The 18,121-nt window shown below is 34.3% G+C and overlaps 2 protein-coding genes across 2 annotated transcripts; both read left to right on the forward strand.

Annotated features, from left to right (window-relative positions):
• The first annotated feature begins 505 nt into the window (after positions 1-505).
• On the forward strand, positions 506-6,356 carry LOC136208497 (phospholipase D delta). Its single transcript, XM_065999407.1, has 10 exons — positions 506-1,824; positions 1,936-2,052; positions 2,432-2,626; positions 2,761-3,054; positions 3,139-3,207; positions 3,325-3,472; positions 4,272-4,420; positions 4,784-4,933; positions 5,238-5,438; positions 5,527-6,356. The coding sequence occupies exons 1-10, from the start codon at positions 865-867 to the stop codon at positions 5,824-5,826; spliced, it is 2,583 nt and encodes an 860-aa protein (XP_065855479.1). The 5' UTR covers positions 506-864; the 3' UTR covers positions 5,827-6,356.
• Positions 6,357-8,093: 1,737 nt separating this feature from the next.
• Positions 8,094-11,657, forward strand: LOC136208499 (serine/arginine-rich splicing factor SR45a). The gene is made up of 8 exons (XM_065999410.1): positions 8,094-8,231; positions 8,341-8,360; positions 9,646-9,777; positions 9,894-9,917; positions 10,045-10,147; positions 10,269-10,418; positions 11,052-11,121; positions 11,209-11,657. Exons 1-8 carry the CDS (start codon positions 8,229-8,231, stop codon positions 11,460-11,462), a joined length of 756 nt encoding a protein of 251 aa, XP_065855482.1. The 5' UTR covers positions 8,094-8,228; the 3' UTR covers positions 11,463-11,657.
• Positions 11,658-18,121: the final 6,464 nt, after the last annotated feature.

Raw genomic sequence — 18,121 nt, forward strand, 5'->3', positions numbered from 1 at the left:
TTATTCTCTATATATTATGATTTTACACCATAATTTAAAAATTCTAGACTCCAATTCATAAATCATAAACCCTAGAGAATATATTATAGACTTGTAATTTATAAATTTTGATCCTTAAAATATATTAAAAGTACCGATTTTATTAGTGTGATATAATCTAAAATTACGACTTGATATTGTTGTAAATAGTTTTTAAAAGATGAATTTCTGTGTAATTTTCCCAAAAAAAAAAACTACACATACCCATCTACAAATTCACGAAACCATAGACCATCTATTTGTAATTAACCATTTTCTTAATTATTTCATAGAATATGAATCCCACTTTCATTCCTTCAAAAGGTAAATAATATTGAAAAAATGATAATGACATTTTTATTTATTTATTGGATGTATATGTAAAAGTTCCCCTAAACTATGCAAGTAAGTTACTCTTATCTAAAACAGCAGTTACTACAAAAATAAATAAAACAGAACCCCAAACACTTCACTTTAACAGTTTAATGTAACTGTCACTCCTGATTTCTCAATGTAATGATTCTTGTAATTCATCGCCACTTCATTACGTCTTCTTCTTCTTTCCCCTTTTGTCTCCATCATAATCCATTCCTCCCAACCACCATGAATTCAAATCCCCAATGTCCTTTTCCACTCCCCCATTTTGTTCTTACCCCTTAATTCAAACTCAATTTCACTAATTTAATCCCTCAATTTCACTAAGTTGTCTTCTACAAGCAAAGCACACTGTTCCTTTCTTTCCTTCCTTGATTTTTCCAATTTTCCCCTATTTTAATTCATACCCACATTGCCAATTTCCTCTACTTTCACTCCGTTTTCTGCAATTTTCAACTTATTTAGGTTTCAATGGCGGAGATCTCTGCTGCTGCTGGTGCCGACGGGTCTATGATTCTTTATGGCGACCTTGACTTGCATATAATTGAAGCAAGAAGGTTGCCTAATATGGATATCATCTCCACTCGTCTTCGCGGTTGTTTCTCTGTTTGTACTCTTCAGTCTAATAACGACGCCGCATCCGCCGCCTCGGTTGATGAAGACGGCGGTGACGATGACCACGGAAGTCATCGTCCCCGTAATATTGTTACCAGTGATCCATATGTCACGGTGGTTGTTCCTCAGGCGACTTTGGCTCGTACTCGCGTACTGAAGAACGCGAAAAGCCCTAGATGGAATCAGAAGTTTTTAATTGAATTGGCTCATCCGGTAAAAGACCTTGAGTTTCACGTCAAGGATAACGATCTATTCGGATCGGAGATTATCGGGGTTGTGAAAATTTCGGCTCAAAAAGTTGCGTCCGGGGAGTTAATTAGCGGGTGGTTTCCTATAATTGGGGGTTCCGGGAAACCCCCAAAGCCGGATAGTGCGCTTCATCTGAGGATGAAGTTTACGCCGTGTGAGAAGAACCCTTTGTACCGCCATGGAATCGCCGGAGATCCAGACCATCTAGGAGTGAGGAATACTTATTTTCCGTTGAGGAAAGGAAGCAGATTGACGACTTATCAAGATGCTCATGTGGTTGATGGTATGTTGCCTAAGATTGAACTTGATGATGGAAAGGCTTATGTGCAACAGAAATGTTGGGAGGATATTTGCTCTGCCATATCAGAAGCTCATCATATGATTTACATTGTGGGTTGGTCTGTTTTCTATAAGATTAAATTGATTAGAGAACCCACCAAACCATTGCCGAGGGGTGGAGATTTAACTCTTGGTGAATTGCTCAAGTATAAATCTGAAGAAGGAGTCAGAGTTTTGTTGCTGATTTGGGATGATAAGACTTCACATGATAAATTTGGTATTAAAACGGTGAGAATTCTGTTTAATTGAACATAATTTCTATTGATTACCTAGTTTTGAATAGTATGGTTTGATCTGTAGCAAGGTTTATGATGTTTACTGTAATGTTATTGGGTGCAGCAAGGATTGATGGCGACACATGATGAAGAAACCAAGAAATTTTTCAAGCATTCTTCGGTAAATTGTGTATTGTCAGCTCGCTATGCCAGCAGCAAGATTGGTTTTCTGAAACAACGGGCAAGTTATAACTGAGTATATGATTAAGATACTTGATTTTTGAGGATTGAGGATTGATTTTTGGGACAAGGTACCAAAATAGGCCTATACTTTTTGGGAAAGTATCATAATAGGAATGACATGTCCAATCTGTTCTCGATGCCTAAATTGATACATTTTTTAACCGCACCTACTATTTTGTAGGTGGAGCCTAAATTGATACTTCGCCATTCGCCAAAAACCATAGACCTATTTTGGTACCTTATCCCTTGATTTTTCATTACAAATAGTAATATTGGGATTAGTTTTTGGATAATCATATTACTTTTCCTGCTTTGATTTGAGAAGTTATTTGCTGTTGCACTGATTGATGATTTTGGTTAAATGTGCTGCTACTCAGATTGTTGGAACTGCGTTTACGCACCATCAGAAATGTGTTCTGGTGGACACACAGGCATCTGGCAATAACAGGAAGTTAACTGCATTTATAGGAGGTATTGATCTTTGTGATGGGCGATATGATACTCCTGAGCATAGACTATTTCGTGACCTCGATACTACATTCAAGGGTGATTTCCATAATCCAACATTTCCTGTAAGTGGCTGCCCTGCAAATCATTTGTTTCTCAATCTAGATATAGTTCGAAAGTGGTCAATTAATGAGAATATGTATCGCTTTCTTTTGTTCTGATACTGAATGTTAAAGTCATTGTTTGTTATGTTTATTAGGCCGCGATGAAAGCACCACGGCAGCCATGGCATGACTTGCATTGCAGAATTGACGGCCCTGCTGCATATGATGTTCTTATAAACTTTGAGCAAAGATGGAGGAAAGCAACAAGGTGGAAAGAGTTTCTAAAAAAGGAAAGCCATTGGAGCGATGATGCAATGATAAAAATAGAACGAATTTCATGGATATTAAGTCCTCCCTTAGCCACAAAAGGTGGTGTCACAGTAGTTCCGCAAGATTGTCCTTTGGTTCATGTTTCTAGTGAAGATGACCCCGAAAATTGGCATGTCCAGGTCGAGAATACTGTTGGAATTTTTTAATTTTTTTTTTTATAAGTTGGACGTTATTTTTCATTTGTATTTATTTTTCTTCTGCAGATTTTTCGTTCAATTGACAGGGCATCATTGAAAGGATTTCCCAAAAAGCTGACTCAATGTCAGGATCAGGTTTGTACAATTTGTTCTCAATTCCCCCTTTTTGCTTCTGATATACACATATAATTTTTAGGGTACATTTACGTTTTGCAGTTTTAACTTACTCTCAATGAAACTCTTCTATTGTAGAACCTCATCTGTGCAAAAGGTCAGGTGATAGACAGGAGCATACAAACTGCTTATATCCAAGCAATCAGATCTGCTCAGAATTACATATACATTGAAAATCAATATTTCCTTGGATCCTCGTATGCATGGCCATCATATGAGAATGCAGGTTAAGATTCATATATTTTGCTATATATGTGTGAATCATTTCGGGACTAAGGCTTTGTTGTTGTTGTTGTTGTGATGTGTGAATCTTAGGATTTATTTTTACATTTGGTAACCCGAGTCTTAACCAATTCATTACCATCTTCATTTGTTTCCTTCTTTAATGGTTTTACTTCTATTGTATAAGATGATTGTGTTGGTATTCTATCAATCCTCAATCGTGGAATCAGGCCTTCATTTCTGTCGGGGAAGATATATTTCAGGAAAACAATTTTTTTTTTCCCAATATTGTAGGAATTTATGAAGACCGAGTAGCTGAAAATAGTATCCTATTTAAAAGGAAATTTCAGTTTCCGGGAAAATGAATTCATGATTTTAGCTTATCTAGAGTCCACGGGTTCGAGTCTTAGGAGCGGCCTCTTGCCAAATAAATTGGCAGGGGAAGGCTTGCCCCCAGTACACCCTTGTGGTGGGACCCCTCCCCGGACCCTCGCTCAGCGGGGACGTGTAGTGCGACCGGGCCGCCCCCTTTTTTTTTTAGAGTCCACCACGAATTTGTAAACACGGAAAATATATTTTAGGAAAACTTCCTTTTCATTTTCTTATCATGTTGTTTTAGTTCAGTTTATTTAGTTCTGCTCAGTTTGCGTGGCTTATTTGTTCACTATTTTGGACGGAATTGACTTAATGCTAACCCATCATTAATAAGTAGTATTTTTTTTTTTCAAATACGGGTTTTTGTATAACTCTGGCCTAGGGCATATATTGTGGACTAAAACCATGTAAATATATATGATGTGCAGGAGCTGATAATCTGATCCCAATGGAGTTGGCGTTGAAGATTGCCAGTAAAATTAGAGCCAATGAGAGGTTTGCGGTGTATGTTGTGCTGCCAATGTGGCCAGAAGGAGACCCGAAGACTGAAACTGTGCAAGAAATTCTCTTTTGGCAGGTAATGTTCTAAACTTTAATAATTTATTTGAAACATCTCTATGTTTCCATGAACAAGACTAGTGCATTTTCTTCTTCTTGTACCGTAAGCTGCATTTTCCTAATTTCCTCAGACTTCTACTCTTAATGGACGGAGTTAGGTTCGTCTTAGAAGCGTGAGGATGGAAATTTTTTCTATTCTCTGAAGTTTGAGAATTAGATTCATGATTATATGGCATGGAATAGTTCATTTCTTATGGTTTTAGAAATGTAACATGAGATCCTAGGACAGCAGTTGCAAGTTTGATTATCTAAGAGTTTGTTATTTCTTTTGAGCTAGTGGAACATTGTCTTATCTGTATCTTTCATTGTTTCCATTTTGCAGAGCCAAACAATGCAAGCAATGTATACTATAATTGCACAAGAAATTAAGTCAATGAAACTTGATTCGCATCCTCGAGATTACCTCAATTTCTATTGCCTTGGCAATCGAGAAGCACTTTCGGAGGAGCTCTCAGTAACTAATGGTGAAGCGGTAATTATAGATAATATATTCCCCTTTTCATTGTCAAACTTCTTTCTATGTCAAACTTCTAATTCGCGGCACTTTCCACAAGATGGTTCTATCGTGTTATATGCCTTAACAGTGTCATGAAATTTTCAATTAAACTTTTAGGTCCTTACTGTTGGTATTTAATACGTATAATCCAATTGTGTTTTTGACAATTATGGATGCTTCATTAAGCAGCTGCAGAGTCAAATTTCTTTGAAGAGAAACGCATTCTCTTACTATTTGCAAGAAAATCGGCTAACGTCCACAATTGCAATATTTTCAATAGGTCTCCGATGCTTATAAATCTCAGCGGTTCATGATTTATGTACATGCAAAGGGAATGATTGTGGATGATGAGTATTGCATTATTGGATCTGCAAATATCAACCAGAGATCCATGGCTGGTTCAAAGGACACCGAGATAGCTATGGGTGCATATCAGCCCCATTACACATGGGCAGCAAAGAAGAAACATCCGCGCGGGGAGGTTCGTTTGATAGTTTTTAGATATAACACCTATTTTTATGCAGCTTTTCGCAGGAAAATTTTATTTACTTCTCTCATCCACTACGCAGATATACGGATATAGAATGTCTCTGTGGGCTGAGCATCTTGGTGAGATTGACAAAAAATTATTCACGGAGCCAGAGAGTTTGGAATGCGTAAAGAGAGTAAACCACATTGCCGAAGACAACTGGAAGAGATATACTGAACCGAATTTCACAGAATTGCAGGGCCATCTTCTGAGATACCCACTGGATGTAGATGCTGAGGGAAAGGTTGCACCACTACCGGGTTCCGAAACTTTCCCAGATGCTGGTGGGAAGGTGATTGGAGCTTCGTCCATCAAAGTTCCAGATATTTTAACAACGTGATTGCTCGTGTTAATGCCGAATTGTGAAGTAAAATGTATGGTAAGTTGGTGGATTCCCAGTGTTGTGGTGTAGATTGATAGTTTTAGTCTTTTAACAAGTGTGAAATTTGTTGTACTTTTATGATGCTGCTCTATTGTTGTGCAAAGTGCAATAAGGATGGTATGTGAATATTATCTGTCACCGTTCTTGTGCGTGTGAACCGTGACAAGGACCGGAACGGATAGGATCGACGGGTTGTAAATATTGGAGTGAGTTGAATGAGAAGTTTGTAGATTCAAAAACAAAAATCAGAAGATTACAAGCTGTAGCATGTCCACACAAACTTACCTTAATATATAGTGTTGCCATTTTTAGAGGTCAATCGGTTGATGAGAAAATGAAAGTTGCAGCGTGTCTATGCGATTTCCTTTGTCCGGGACTGTTTACCTTTGTTTCTCTTTCATCTTCATCTCCCTGTATCTTCATCTTTTTCGCAATGTAACTTCATCTTCTTCGTTCTAATCAGAATCTCTAATCTTTTTTGTTTGTTATGGTATCAGATTTTTAAACGTGGGTAACAAGTTAAAAGAATCACTTTAAAATGATAAAAACGTGAAAACAGTAAAAAAAACGAAGAAAAAAAACACGACATATGAAAAAATGAAAAACGGCGAAAAACTAAAAAACAAACAAAAACAATGAAAAAAAGATGAATTATTTGTTCATTTCTATTGTTTTCGCATTTTTTCTTGTTGTTCATAATTGTGACGTTTTCTTTATCGTTTTTCTGTTTGTTTAAAAAAAAAATTCGTTTTCCTTTTTTCGTTTGTCACGTTTTTCTTTCCATTTTTCCCTTTTTCATTTTTTCTAATTTTCTCGTGTAATGAGATTATGAAATTTCAACTAATGAAGATCCTAATTCTAATGTGTTGGATTTTATTTTTTTAATTTATCTAGATTTAATTAATCGTGTTAAACAAGTCAACCCGTGCAACTCATTTAATAAATGAATAATGTCATGTCTATTGAATGTACCATGTCATTTCGTTTATTAAATGAGTCGCATCATGTCAACTCATTTATTAAATGGACCTTATCAATCCATTTACCTATTTTGATATCCTTAGTTTTAAAATTACCAATATTATATTTAAAGACATATTTATATATGAATATTTAAATTTCGTCTATATTTTGTTATTGATAAATTGTATATATTGTTATTATAATATAAATTTCGGTGAAAAATAAAAATCATAATTAAATATTTTCTAATTTTTTAACTAAACACTAAAAATTATTTTATTTTTCAATAATTTTTTTTGTATTTGTGTAATAATTTTTTAATATTTTTCTATAAATAAACAAAATATAAATTTTGAATTCGAGCTTTTTTTTTTAAGAAAATTCGAGATTTTTAGGTTAAGCAATGTGAAGTCTCAATCACTCCAGCGAATCATAATTGGTTATAGCTAGGGCTGTAAATGAGTCGAGACGCTCATGAGCGGTTTGGTGGTCGGCTCGATAAAAGTTCTGCTTGATTCGGCTTGATTTGTAAACGCACCGTTCGTGAGCACGATTTACTAGCTCGGTTTGTAAACGAGTCGAGCTTAAGCAGGTCAAAGCTCGGCTCGAAAGCTCACGAGCAGGCTCGATTGGAACATTTATGAACAAATTTTAATTTTGTATAAAACTATACGGTTTTGTGTTAGTTCACAAATATCTAAACTTAAATATTTATGTTAGTTTACAAATATCTAAACTTCATATTATTTCATTTGCTATTAGATGGGTCCGCTCACAAACATAATAAATGAGTAATATACGAACTATTTGTAAGCATCTTGTTTGTTTATGAGCTTGTTTATGCACATAATTAAAGAGCTATTTGTGAGCAAACTTCAAAAATATAATTAACGTTTTACTCACAAACAATTCATGGTTAGATAAATTTTTTAATGAACCAAGTTCAAAGAGGATTTGGGCTCGAAACTCGGTTCGAGCTCATTTATTTTCTAATGAGTTGAGCTGAGTTTGAACAAGCCAAAGCTCGGCTCAGACTCGAACTCGTTAATTTTATAACGAGTCGAGCTTGAACAGGCCAAAGCTCGGCTCGGCTCAATTACCGGCCTAGTTATATAGCTTGTACAAAGTTAGAGAGAGAGATGCTTGTTTTTGGACAAAATATTGGTTTGTTTCTATGAATTTGCTCCATTCGTAAAGTTTGGTTTTAGGCACGACATGTCGTTTTGCTTTCATTTAGGAGATATTTTCGCTGAAGTGCCACGTAAAAATTCGGCTCCCATCCTTTGAAAGCAAATTCACTTTATATAAACAGGGCAAATTCCCGATCTCCAGGCTTCGCATTTCAAAAAGCCCTAAAACTCAATCTCGCCTCTCATCTCCTTCTCTTCGCTTCAATTATGGTGAGTTAAAATTCCTTTCCTCCCTTGTTTCCGTCGTTGTTTATATATTTCTGAGTTCTACTTGAAACTTGTATTTCAAATAATGACGTTTGGCTTGGTTGTTTCGCAGGCGGATTCTCCCGGAAAAAGGTAAAACCTACCTCCTTGGTTCAGTTTTCTATTATTGCAGCTCATTTTTGCTTGGTGGTTCGTGTTTTTCATTTTCGATTCAACCTCGGTTGTCCATTTGCGATTTTTGTAAAATTAGGGTTTCTAAAATTTTGACGCATCTGCGCTTGATTTTTCGGGTTTGTGATCATTATAGGTTTATAGTTTGTTTTGTATTAATTCGTGTAGTGACATACTCAATTATTGATGGGTTAGTGGTGTAAAATTAGATTGTTGAGCACATTCAATGTCCTAGATCTTTATGTTTGAGGGGATATAAAATTTTCTCTTGCTGTGAGGAAGGGGAGGTTTTATGTGCTAAGTCTGTTCAGTAGTCATTTTTCATGTGGAGAAACTGTCCGTTATTCTAGACTCTTGAAATCTACCTTGAATTTATAGTTATAGAGGCCTAAGGCGCACTACGTACAAGGGGGTCCTGGAGCCTTGGCGGCAGGGTGTGCCTGAGCAACACAAGGCATATTAAAAGAATATAATTATATAGTACCAGCATAAATGATAACATTTAAAATATAAGGAATTGTAATAAAAATCAGAATGCAAAAAATGAAGATATCATGTAAATGTTCTTAATAATAAATTTTAACATGCAATAAACCCTATATTCTAATGTTAACTTATTCAACTAAATGGTAAATACCAAGTTGACTAATAGCTACTTATTATCAAAAGTCTCCAACTTCAAGTTATGCCCTTTTTTGCTTCTTTCTTTCTGGCATATACTTTCGTTGTGTGCTTCTTCTTTCCCTTTGTTTCACATTATCCATCCTTCTCTCTCTGTTTTTTTTTCTATGATTATTCAGTTTGAAAGTCTGTCTCCTTTCCTTTTGTTTTCCTTTATTTTTGGACACTAAATGTGTGTAATCCAACAGTGGAGACTGGACATGTGTGTCAATAATATAGAATCCTAAAAAAATAACTTGAGACACAAAAGGGGGGCCTCTGATAACCATGTCCAGGCACCATGGCATTGCCAGAGCAACATCGTCCGCTTTAGGTGGTGCTCAGGCGCACGGCCTTGAGCCTTGTGCCATTGTGTTGCCATTAATAACTATGCTTGTGGTGATTATCAGGTAGTTGTTTCCTGTTTCTTATGCTTAGTTTCTTCATGTGCTTTTGTGGTGCTGGAGGAGATAGTGGAGATCATTGCTTGAGCATTAGTGCATTATAACTGCATCTTCTTTTTCTTAAAATGTGCTTCTTTGAGTATTTCTTAATCTTTCTTTCGGGTATGCATTGGTTTCATCAGGATCTCACAACCTCTTTCCCCTTGGAGGGAGCAGTCAAGGTCTAGGTCAAGATCCCCCCGCTCTAGGTCCAGGTCAAGGTCTAGATCCTTATCCCGGCCAAGGCATAGATCAAGGTCAAGAAGTCGTGGCAGGTAATGTAAATTTGGCTTCCATTTGTTTGTGGTTCATATTTATATTATTGTTCTTGTCCATTCACTCAACACTTTGCTTCTGGCTGTTTAACATTGATGGTGGTGTTCATCTGCAGATCCAGGTCCAGAAGTCGCGGAAGGTTAGTTACATTATTAGTACTTTTTTTTGGTTTGTTCTTTGTAGTTCGCCACTACTAACAGTGTTGTCTAGTTGCTTAATATTCTCTAATTTTCTTCACTCTCTTTGCTATTGGAAATTATATGCAGGGGGGGTGAAACTGTAAATCCTGGAAATACACTTTATGTCACTGGGCTGTCCACAAGAGTCACAGAAAGGGAACTGGAAGAACATTTCTCCAAGGAGGGAAAGGTTGGGTTTGATAAATTCTAAATTGCCAGATCTCAACTGCTATTTTGGCCTTTTCCTACCTCTCCTACTAAGAATTGATATAATCTGGCTAGTCTCAATAATGAGTACTTTCAATTGTTAGGTTGCTTCGTGCTTCCTTGTTGTGGAGCCCCGAACACGCATCTCTCGTGGTTTTGCATTTGTTACAATGGACAATGTTGATGATGCCAACCGCTGTGTTAAGTATCTCAACCAGTCAGTTCTGGAGGGCCGATACATAACAGTGGAGAAGGTAATTGATTACATCATTGGTGTTAAACATGAGTCAGTTTTGATTAGATAGTTGTTCTTAACTTAGAGGTTTTCTGGTTATATTCAGAAGACATTGTGTCAGCTATGTTGGCAGCAATCAAAGAATGATCAGTTCATCCGTGTCAACTTAATTGAAACAGCTTGATCCATGGCCAGTTTTAACAGCTTTTCAAATGCTTGTGATCAACTAGACCTAGCAACTATATTGTTCAACAACTATACAATCTCAGCATTCAATTTCAACTCAACTAATCAATGGACATTACCAACAGCATTCAATTTCAACTCAACTAATCAACGGACATTACCAACATCTTTCTTATCAGCCTTATGGTATTTCCATAAATACCTAGCATTAGTTAAAGAATAGCAGTCATGTTTGCCTAGGCTTCTCCATTTTTCTTGGTAGCTTATTTGTTCTCCTCCAGTCAGACATTTCCCAATCACAATTAGCTCTTAGTACACAATTTGTGTGGATGTCTCCTTTTATATGCTGGAACTCTTAGTTTGCATGTTTTCTTCTCAGATCAATGCTTGCTGCTTTTGCTCAGCGTTTACTTTTTTTTTATCTCCTCATGATTATAGAACTAAAGCGACTTGTTTTATTTTTCAGTCACGAAGGAAAAGGGCAAGAACTCCAACGCCAGGACATTATCTTGGGCTGAAGAGTAACAGGGACTATGGTAAGTTTGCCTTGAGCATCTCTTATAAATCTGTTGCTCTGTTGATCTTCCTAAACTTAATTTCAATTTATTCTTGCTATCTGGAAGGCTATCGTGGTGATCGCGGTGGGGGTGGTGGTGGTGATCGTGGTGGGGGTGGTGGTGGTGATCGTGGTGGGGGTGGTGGTCGGTATCGTGGCCGTGAGGAGTATTACAGGTCTCCAAGGCGCTCACCACCATATCGTGGGGGTCGTGATTATTCTCCTCCTCCTCCAAGGCATGCTTCTCCCTATGGTGGAAGGTCTAGGAGGGAGAGGTCTAGGTCGCCTTATTCTCCTCCTCCTTATCGTGGCTCTAGGTGAGGTTGTTTAGTCAACTATTCTGCTGAGGAAAACCATGGGAATGTAATGTAATCATGGAATTTGTCAAACTGCAAGGATTGAAATGACTCTCTCATCTGTTTTTTTTTCCTGTTCAGGTTATGTAGTTTTGTGTTTTCAAGTGTGCTCAAACAGTTATATATTAATTAGTATAAAACTTGGTTTGTTGTTGTGGTGTCTTCCTTCCCAATGTCTCTTTGCATAAGATCCCTAGAATGATTAGTATAGAATATTAGTTTTTCATTGACTGCAATTTGACTTGTCAAAGACATTTGGATGTAAACTATTGTCTTAAGTTTAGGGATTTTAATTTAATCAAAAGAAGTGAAAATCACTATGAATGTGATGTTTCGTGCATAATTATGAATTTGCGAATTGTAATTTCCTTTGGTACGTTTGCGCCAAAACATGCTTAATTGAACTTTTATATGACTTGTACTTATTGAAGAATTTAGAAGAACTATAGAAGGATTGCCAACTTTTTGTTTTGGCTTATATTATTAGTACAATTAATACATGTGCTAGTAAAACAAAAGTTGAGTGATAAAAAAAATATTCACAATTTGGCATCATCAGTTAGGCCATCCGAATTTAATAATGTTACATAAAATTTTGAGAATTCACAAGGATATCTGTTGAGGAACCAGAAGATTTTTCAATTTATAGAATCTCACATGCTACTTGTTTTTAAGATAATGTTCTTAGAATGTATTCAAAGTGCTATTTGTAGGCCTATTCATCACCATATGTACCATTTAAGTATTCCCAGTATTGATTGATGCATCTATTATATGGTCACATGTGTGTTTATTATTGTCAGCTATCATTATTGTCAGCTATTAATATGAGGTGAACCTTTAACTATTAGCTCAAGCTTTTGGTTCAGTTCTATGACATGGTATCAGATTTCTGGCAGTCCAGTTTGTTGAGTTATTCGCAGGATATGATAATATGGGTCTGTGTTGTCACGCTTCAAGTCTAAGTGTGCTTTCGCGTGTGGGGGTGTGTCAGCTATTAATATGAAGGGGACTTTTAACTATCAGCTCGAGCTCTTGGTTCAATCGCTTCCATGACAATCATCAAACTATAACTTGACATTTGTAAGAAAAATTTGTCTTGATAATGCTGACTAATTTCTATCTTAAGCTTTTAAAAATTATTGCATGTCAATTGGAATGACAACTGAAGTGCTTGTTGTACATGTTTATAGACAAAATGGTTTTGCAACTGAACACTTTCAGATAATAGTATCATTACGTAGACCATTTCTAATAGTGTTACTTTGTTGTTACTTTGGAGGGAGAAGTTGTAATAAACCACTAAAGTGGTTGTTACTAAATATAGTTTGTTACAAATAGTAGTAACAAACTCCTCTTTCTTCAAAAGTTTGTTTATGGTATAAAATATATTTAATAAGTGGGGTCTATCAATATATTGTATGTTAATTGAGTAAATATAGAGTATTTTTATGATAAGTGGGACCTACCAAATTTTGAAGTAACAATTATCTCTAATGGTGTGTGATTATAGGATGTTACTTGTGATGATGTGGAAGTAGTAAGTAACAAAGTTTCTTACTTACCGCTAGACATGCTCTTATGAGAACAAAACTCCATATTTTATGCATGACCGCATGTCATTTCACATGCAGAAGAATTTGTCTGGATTAGGTCAATAAGTTAACATAAAATATACGTGCCAATTGCCTCATTGTACAAAGATGGGTCCTCAAAATAGGTTAGAAATATATGTAGGGGTATGAATCTACTTCAATAAACCACTAACCAGTGATTTATTTACGGTAAGATTCACTAATTATCATTTTAATGAAATAATTTTTCTAACACTAGGGGGTGGGAGAGAATGAGAAGAAATAAGGCATTTGGAATGCAGTATCACGATCTTATTTACATCTTTGAACAAAACAATGTGAACTAAAATCTTAAAAGATACTACATTTATAAAATATTGCAAATTGACATATGCATTCCCATATTTAGGAAAAGTTACTCCTATTCAAATTGATACCAAAAAACAACAACAAAAAAAAAAAAAATTGATGCCCACACAGGACAATCTAATATTGCAAACACTAGAAACCCACACTTGAAGGGTGGTAGACTAGTTGGTTCCGACGATAAAATTATAGAAAAAGGAAAAGATGAAATAACCAAGATGGTCATATTATGGAGGCGGGTATTAATTCTTTCGGGGTGTTTGGTATTCTATTGGGATAGGGATAAAGATAAAGGTTGGATAATGATAAGGATAAATGATTGGGAAAAGGATAAAAATATGATAGTCAAGAATTATTATTCAATGTTTGGTATGTGGGATAGAGATATGGATAAAATAATACATTTTACTATCCATCCTATTAAAATCGCATGAGCTTATCCCACATCCTTATACCACCCCGCTCTTGGGTATAGGATTTGAGGGATAAGATCTGTCTCACTCTTCTATCTCCCAAACAAATACGATATAACTTATCTCGTGTTTTTTACTACTTTATATGATTATTTAAAAAAAAAAAACTAAAACAGCCAGATCTGACCCTTTAGCTGTACGAAGCTAAGAGCAATACGATGATGATAAAATGTCGGCCCCCGGTTCTATTTTCGACTATTAGCAAGATGACATTTTAGTCGTTGGCCATTATTATGGTTATACGACCTTTTTTAAGAAATTCTTTAGTTGTGGAACATAAAAATGTAGTTTCTTTATTTTTACTATTCTATATATTATTTTCATTACGCATTCTTTTATTCATTTACATACTAAGGCTTTGTTCTTTTTTACTGAAATGAACTGAACTGAATGCTACTATACTGAACTAAACTGAATTCTACTGAAACTGAAATAATAATATAATCTTTTAAAAATAGCAACAATTAAAATAAAAAGCTTATAAAGATAATAAATAATAATAATAAATAATTATAATTATAATAAGTAATGATAAATTGCTAAACTGAACTGAATGCTACTGAGCTGAACTTATTGATATTGAAATTAAGTAACAAAGGACATGCCTAATACATATTTTCTCTTATACACTTGCCTTTGTGAAATATGTATTCCTTCCTCATTTGGAAAATTGTAATAATTTAACTTCTTACCTTTCTGTATTTATGCATTATTTTGTGTTATATTAGCATTTTCACTAATAAAATAACGAAAGCTAATAATGTTTCTGCTATTTCTAATTCGTTGAATTTTGTCGAGATATTTTCTTTGATTTCTTCCACCCTTAAAATGATGATGTTATTTCTGAAGATGCTAATAAAATAATAGGGAGTGTTCTTGAATATTTGAAGTTCGATATTCATGGAAAAGATGATCAGAATTCAAAACAAGATGAGTAAGAATTGGTAATTTTTGTTGTTATATGTTTTGACAGGCATTTTCACATGCACCTTAATAAGCAAGTGAATTTGCTCATTCACGGTTAGATATAGGCTTATTAAATCTAGGCCTCAGAATGTTTTGAATCTCCACCTTAGGATTCTAATAAGCCTAGATTAAACGGTGAATGAGCAAATTCTACATGCTCATTAAGGTACATGTGATCAAAACTGTTTGTTTTGAATAACAATGATGTTTTTTTTTTCTTTTGTAGTTATAAAAATTGGTATAATCTAAAACATGATAAACTTAAGGATCCGTTTGATTTGGGCATTGAATAAGTTTATACAAAGTTATTTTTTTAAAAGAATTGTACATAATGCATATTCAAATGATTGATACTGTATTTTTTAGTAGATTTTAATTAGTTACACATTACTTTCATTCAGTTTTACCGCATTTCATTGATATTGCTCGAAATTGAGTGTAACTGCATTTTAACTTTTCTTAACTCAATTTTTATTTTATGAAATATTGTTTTTAATATGTTAGATCAGTTTGATTTAGTTATACATAAGTTTCGGCACTTTGAATCAATTTCATTCCCTTTTAGTTTGGGTGTAAGTGAAATTCGTGTAAAACTGAAATATCGTAACACTTTTTTATTTATTCATTTTTGTTTTTTCAGCACAGTTTTGTTTTTTTTATCATTTGAGGAAGAGAGGAAAGTACAATGATTCTATTAAATTTCACAACAAGTGATATGCGTCTTTATCAAGATTTTAAAAAAAAAAAATGGCTAATGATTTTCCTATTGATAAATTCCAAATTGTGGATTTAGTGTCGTAATACTTGCACGATACTGCTTAAAGGTGTCTTACAGGTGTCCCAAAAAGTGGTAAAAAGTTGATGAAGTATCGATTCTTGTTCATGCAGAAAATGTCATTGGATTTTGAGCAAGTTTGTCATTGCAGAGAGAACGATTTATATATACAATTCTATAGATGCAACAATAATGAATATGCATGCTTCAAAATCTGTGAGAGGTATATCTTAATAGCCATCCAAATAATATAAGTTCTTTTTTATAAGTTTTCATAAAGTTCAACATTTTTTTTTGAATATTTTAATATGTGTTTATTTTCTTTTTTAGCGTGTGTGAAGTTTTTGTGATGACATTTGCTGAATATCTTGTTGAGCAAAGAGATAATCTAAAGTCCATTGATTCAAAAATACATAGGACAAAACTTGCAACTTTGTTTTACCATTATGAGAATGTCAAATGTGTTAAAATGTATGAGACCGATGATGAATATGTTGCATCCTATTTTAATCCCGATTTGATAAAGGAATATTGTTTATATGTATTTTTCGGTACAAATTAATGATATATAGTTTGAGAATAACATTAGCATTGTAATTTTGTTGTAAATAAAGGTATATTAATCCATATATTTGACTTAAACTAAATATAAACTTGTTTTAAGTTACTTTGAGTGAATTCCATTTAATTTCAATCAATTTCATTAACCTTTTCAATTGCATTGAAAGTGAGTTGACCATTTTATATACTTGTTTTTATTAGTTTTGGGCAATTTTAATTATTTTTCATGATCTGAAAGTTTTTAAATGTTATGTTTAAGTTAGTTTTACTTTGTTTTGTTTTTTTTAAGTGTATTAGATGTTGTTTTTATGTGTTATTAATTGTTCAAATGCTTTGAAATTGAGTTGTATGCGGATTTCAAATCACTTTTATTGGATTTTATCGACTTACATTGGTTTTATATAATTTTGATATGGAATGGAAGTTGATGAAATTTCATGTTTATTTATTTGATTATTAGAATTATTTTGTTTCTAATTATTTTAAAATTTGTTGTCATGGTCAGTGGCGGATCCAGGATTTCCGGATAGGGGGCTAATTTTAGCCCAAGGTTAAAAAAAATAAATCTGACATATATAAAAAAGTAAAATCAAATTATACAAAATTTTAATTGTATTGATAAATAAATGCTAAAAAATACTTGTTACATATACTATATTACTGGAAAATGTACCTATTTTTTGACAATGGACACGCTCTCGATAGTGGCAAATCTATTCTTCGAGATCCCGAATTTTGAAAATATTGTAAAATGACTTCATCTTCAACACTTTAAAACAAATATTCTCAATGTAGCACAACAAGCAATGTGTGAGAAGTCCATCTCCCATCCGGATTACTACCCGAGGATGATTAATTTGGATTTCTCTTTAATCTGATAACAAATTTGTCCATCCTTTTGTAGTTCTACATCAAACAAAAAAAAATATATGGCACTAAATTAAAGAATCTAAATTAATTCTACAAATTAAAAACACTAAATCAATAATCCAAAATCAAAACCTCTAAGTTAAAGAAGAACCTAAAATAAGTTAAGTAACCTAAATTAATAAGTTTAGATCACTAAATTAATTCAACAAATTATAAATTAAAAACTCTAAATTAAAAATCCTAAATTAAAAACCCTAAATGAAAATAAATCTAATTTCATAGAAGAAATTACATATCTATGATGGTGAATCGACTAGCCGGAGTAATTAGAAGAAGAAAATAGAGGAAAATGAAAAGAAAAGGGTGATATTGAAATTTGGGGGAGGAAAGGGGGAGGAGAGCAGCAACTTCTTCGTAAGAACAAGCTGCTCTCAAAAGCAAAGTGGCTTTAAAGCCACTTTGCGCAACCAATCCTCCCCTCCCAATCTCCTGTTTTTTTAATTAATTCGGCTCTCCCAAAACGACGTCGTTTTGGATGGGGCCAAATTAAAAAAAATTAAACAGCCCAGTCCAAGTGGGCTGGGCTGTATCTTCGACTCAGAAGGAGATGTAGGGCGGTGGTGTCCTAAATCCAGAGAGGGCGGCGGCGCGGCTGGGGGACTAATATTTAGCCCTCCCTAACTACTCTATGGCAGCGCCGGCGCCGAGGGCTGGAGCTCCCCAGGCGTCGGGCTGCCTCCGCCTCTGGTCATGGTTTTTATAGGATTTTTATATATTTTTTTAGCCGAATGAGATGATATTGTAGTAAATAAGAGTTACAATTTGTTATATTATCTGTTTCTCGCAATATGTCACTATTTTGTATATATTAAAAATAAAGTATGATTTTATACTCTAATTTAAAAATTCTAGAGTCCAGTTTATAAATTCTAAATCCTAAAAAGTATATCTAGATCTTTAATTTATAAATCATAATTATTAAAATATATTAAAAATAATGATTTACTTAGTTTGGCGTAATTCAAATTATTACTCAACA

The sequence above is a fragment of the Euphorbia lathyris genome, chromosome 10, assembly GCF_963576675.1.
Source record: "Euphorbia lathyris chromosome 10, ddEupLath1.1, whole genome shotgun sequence".
NCBI lineage: Eukaryota > Viridiplantae > Streptophyta > Magnoliopsida > Malpighiales > Euphorbiaceae > Euphorbia > Euphorbia lathyris.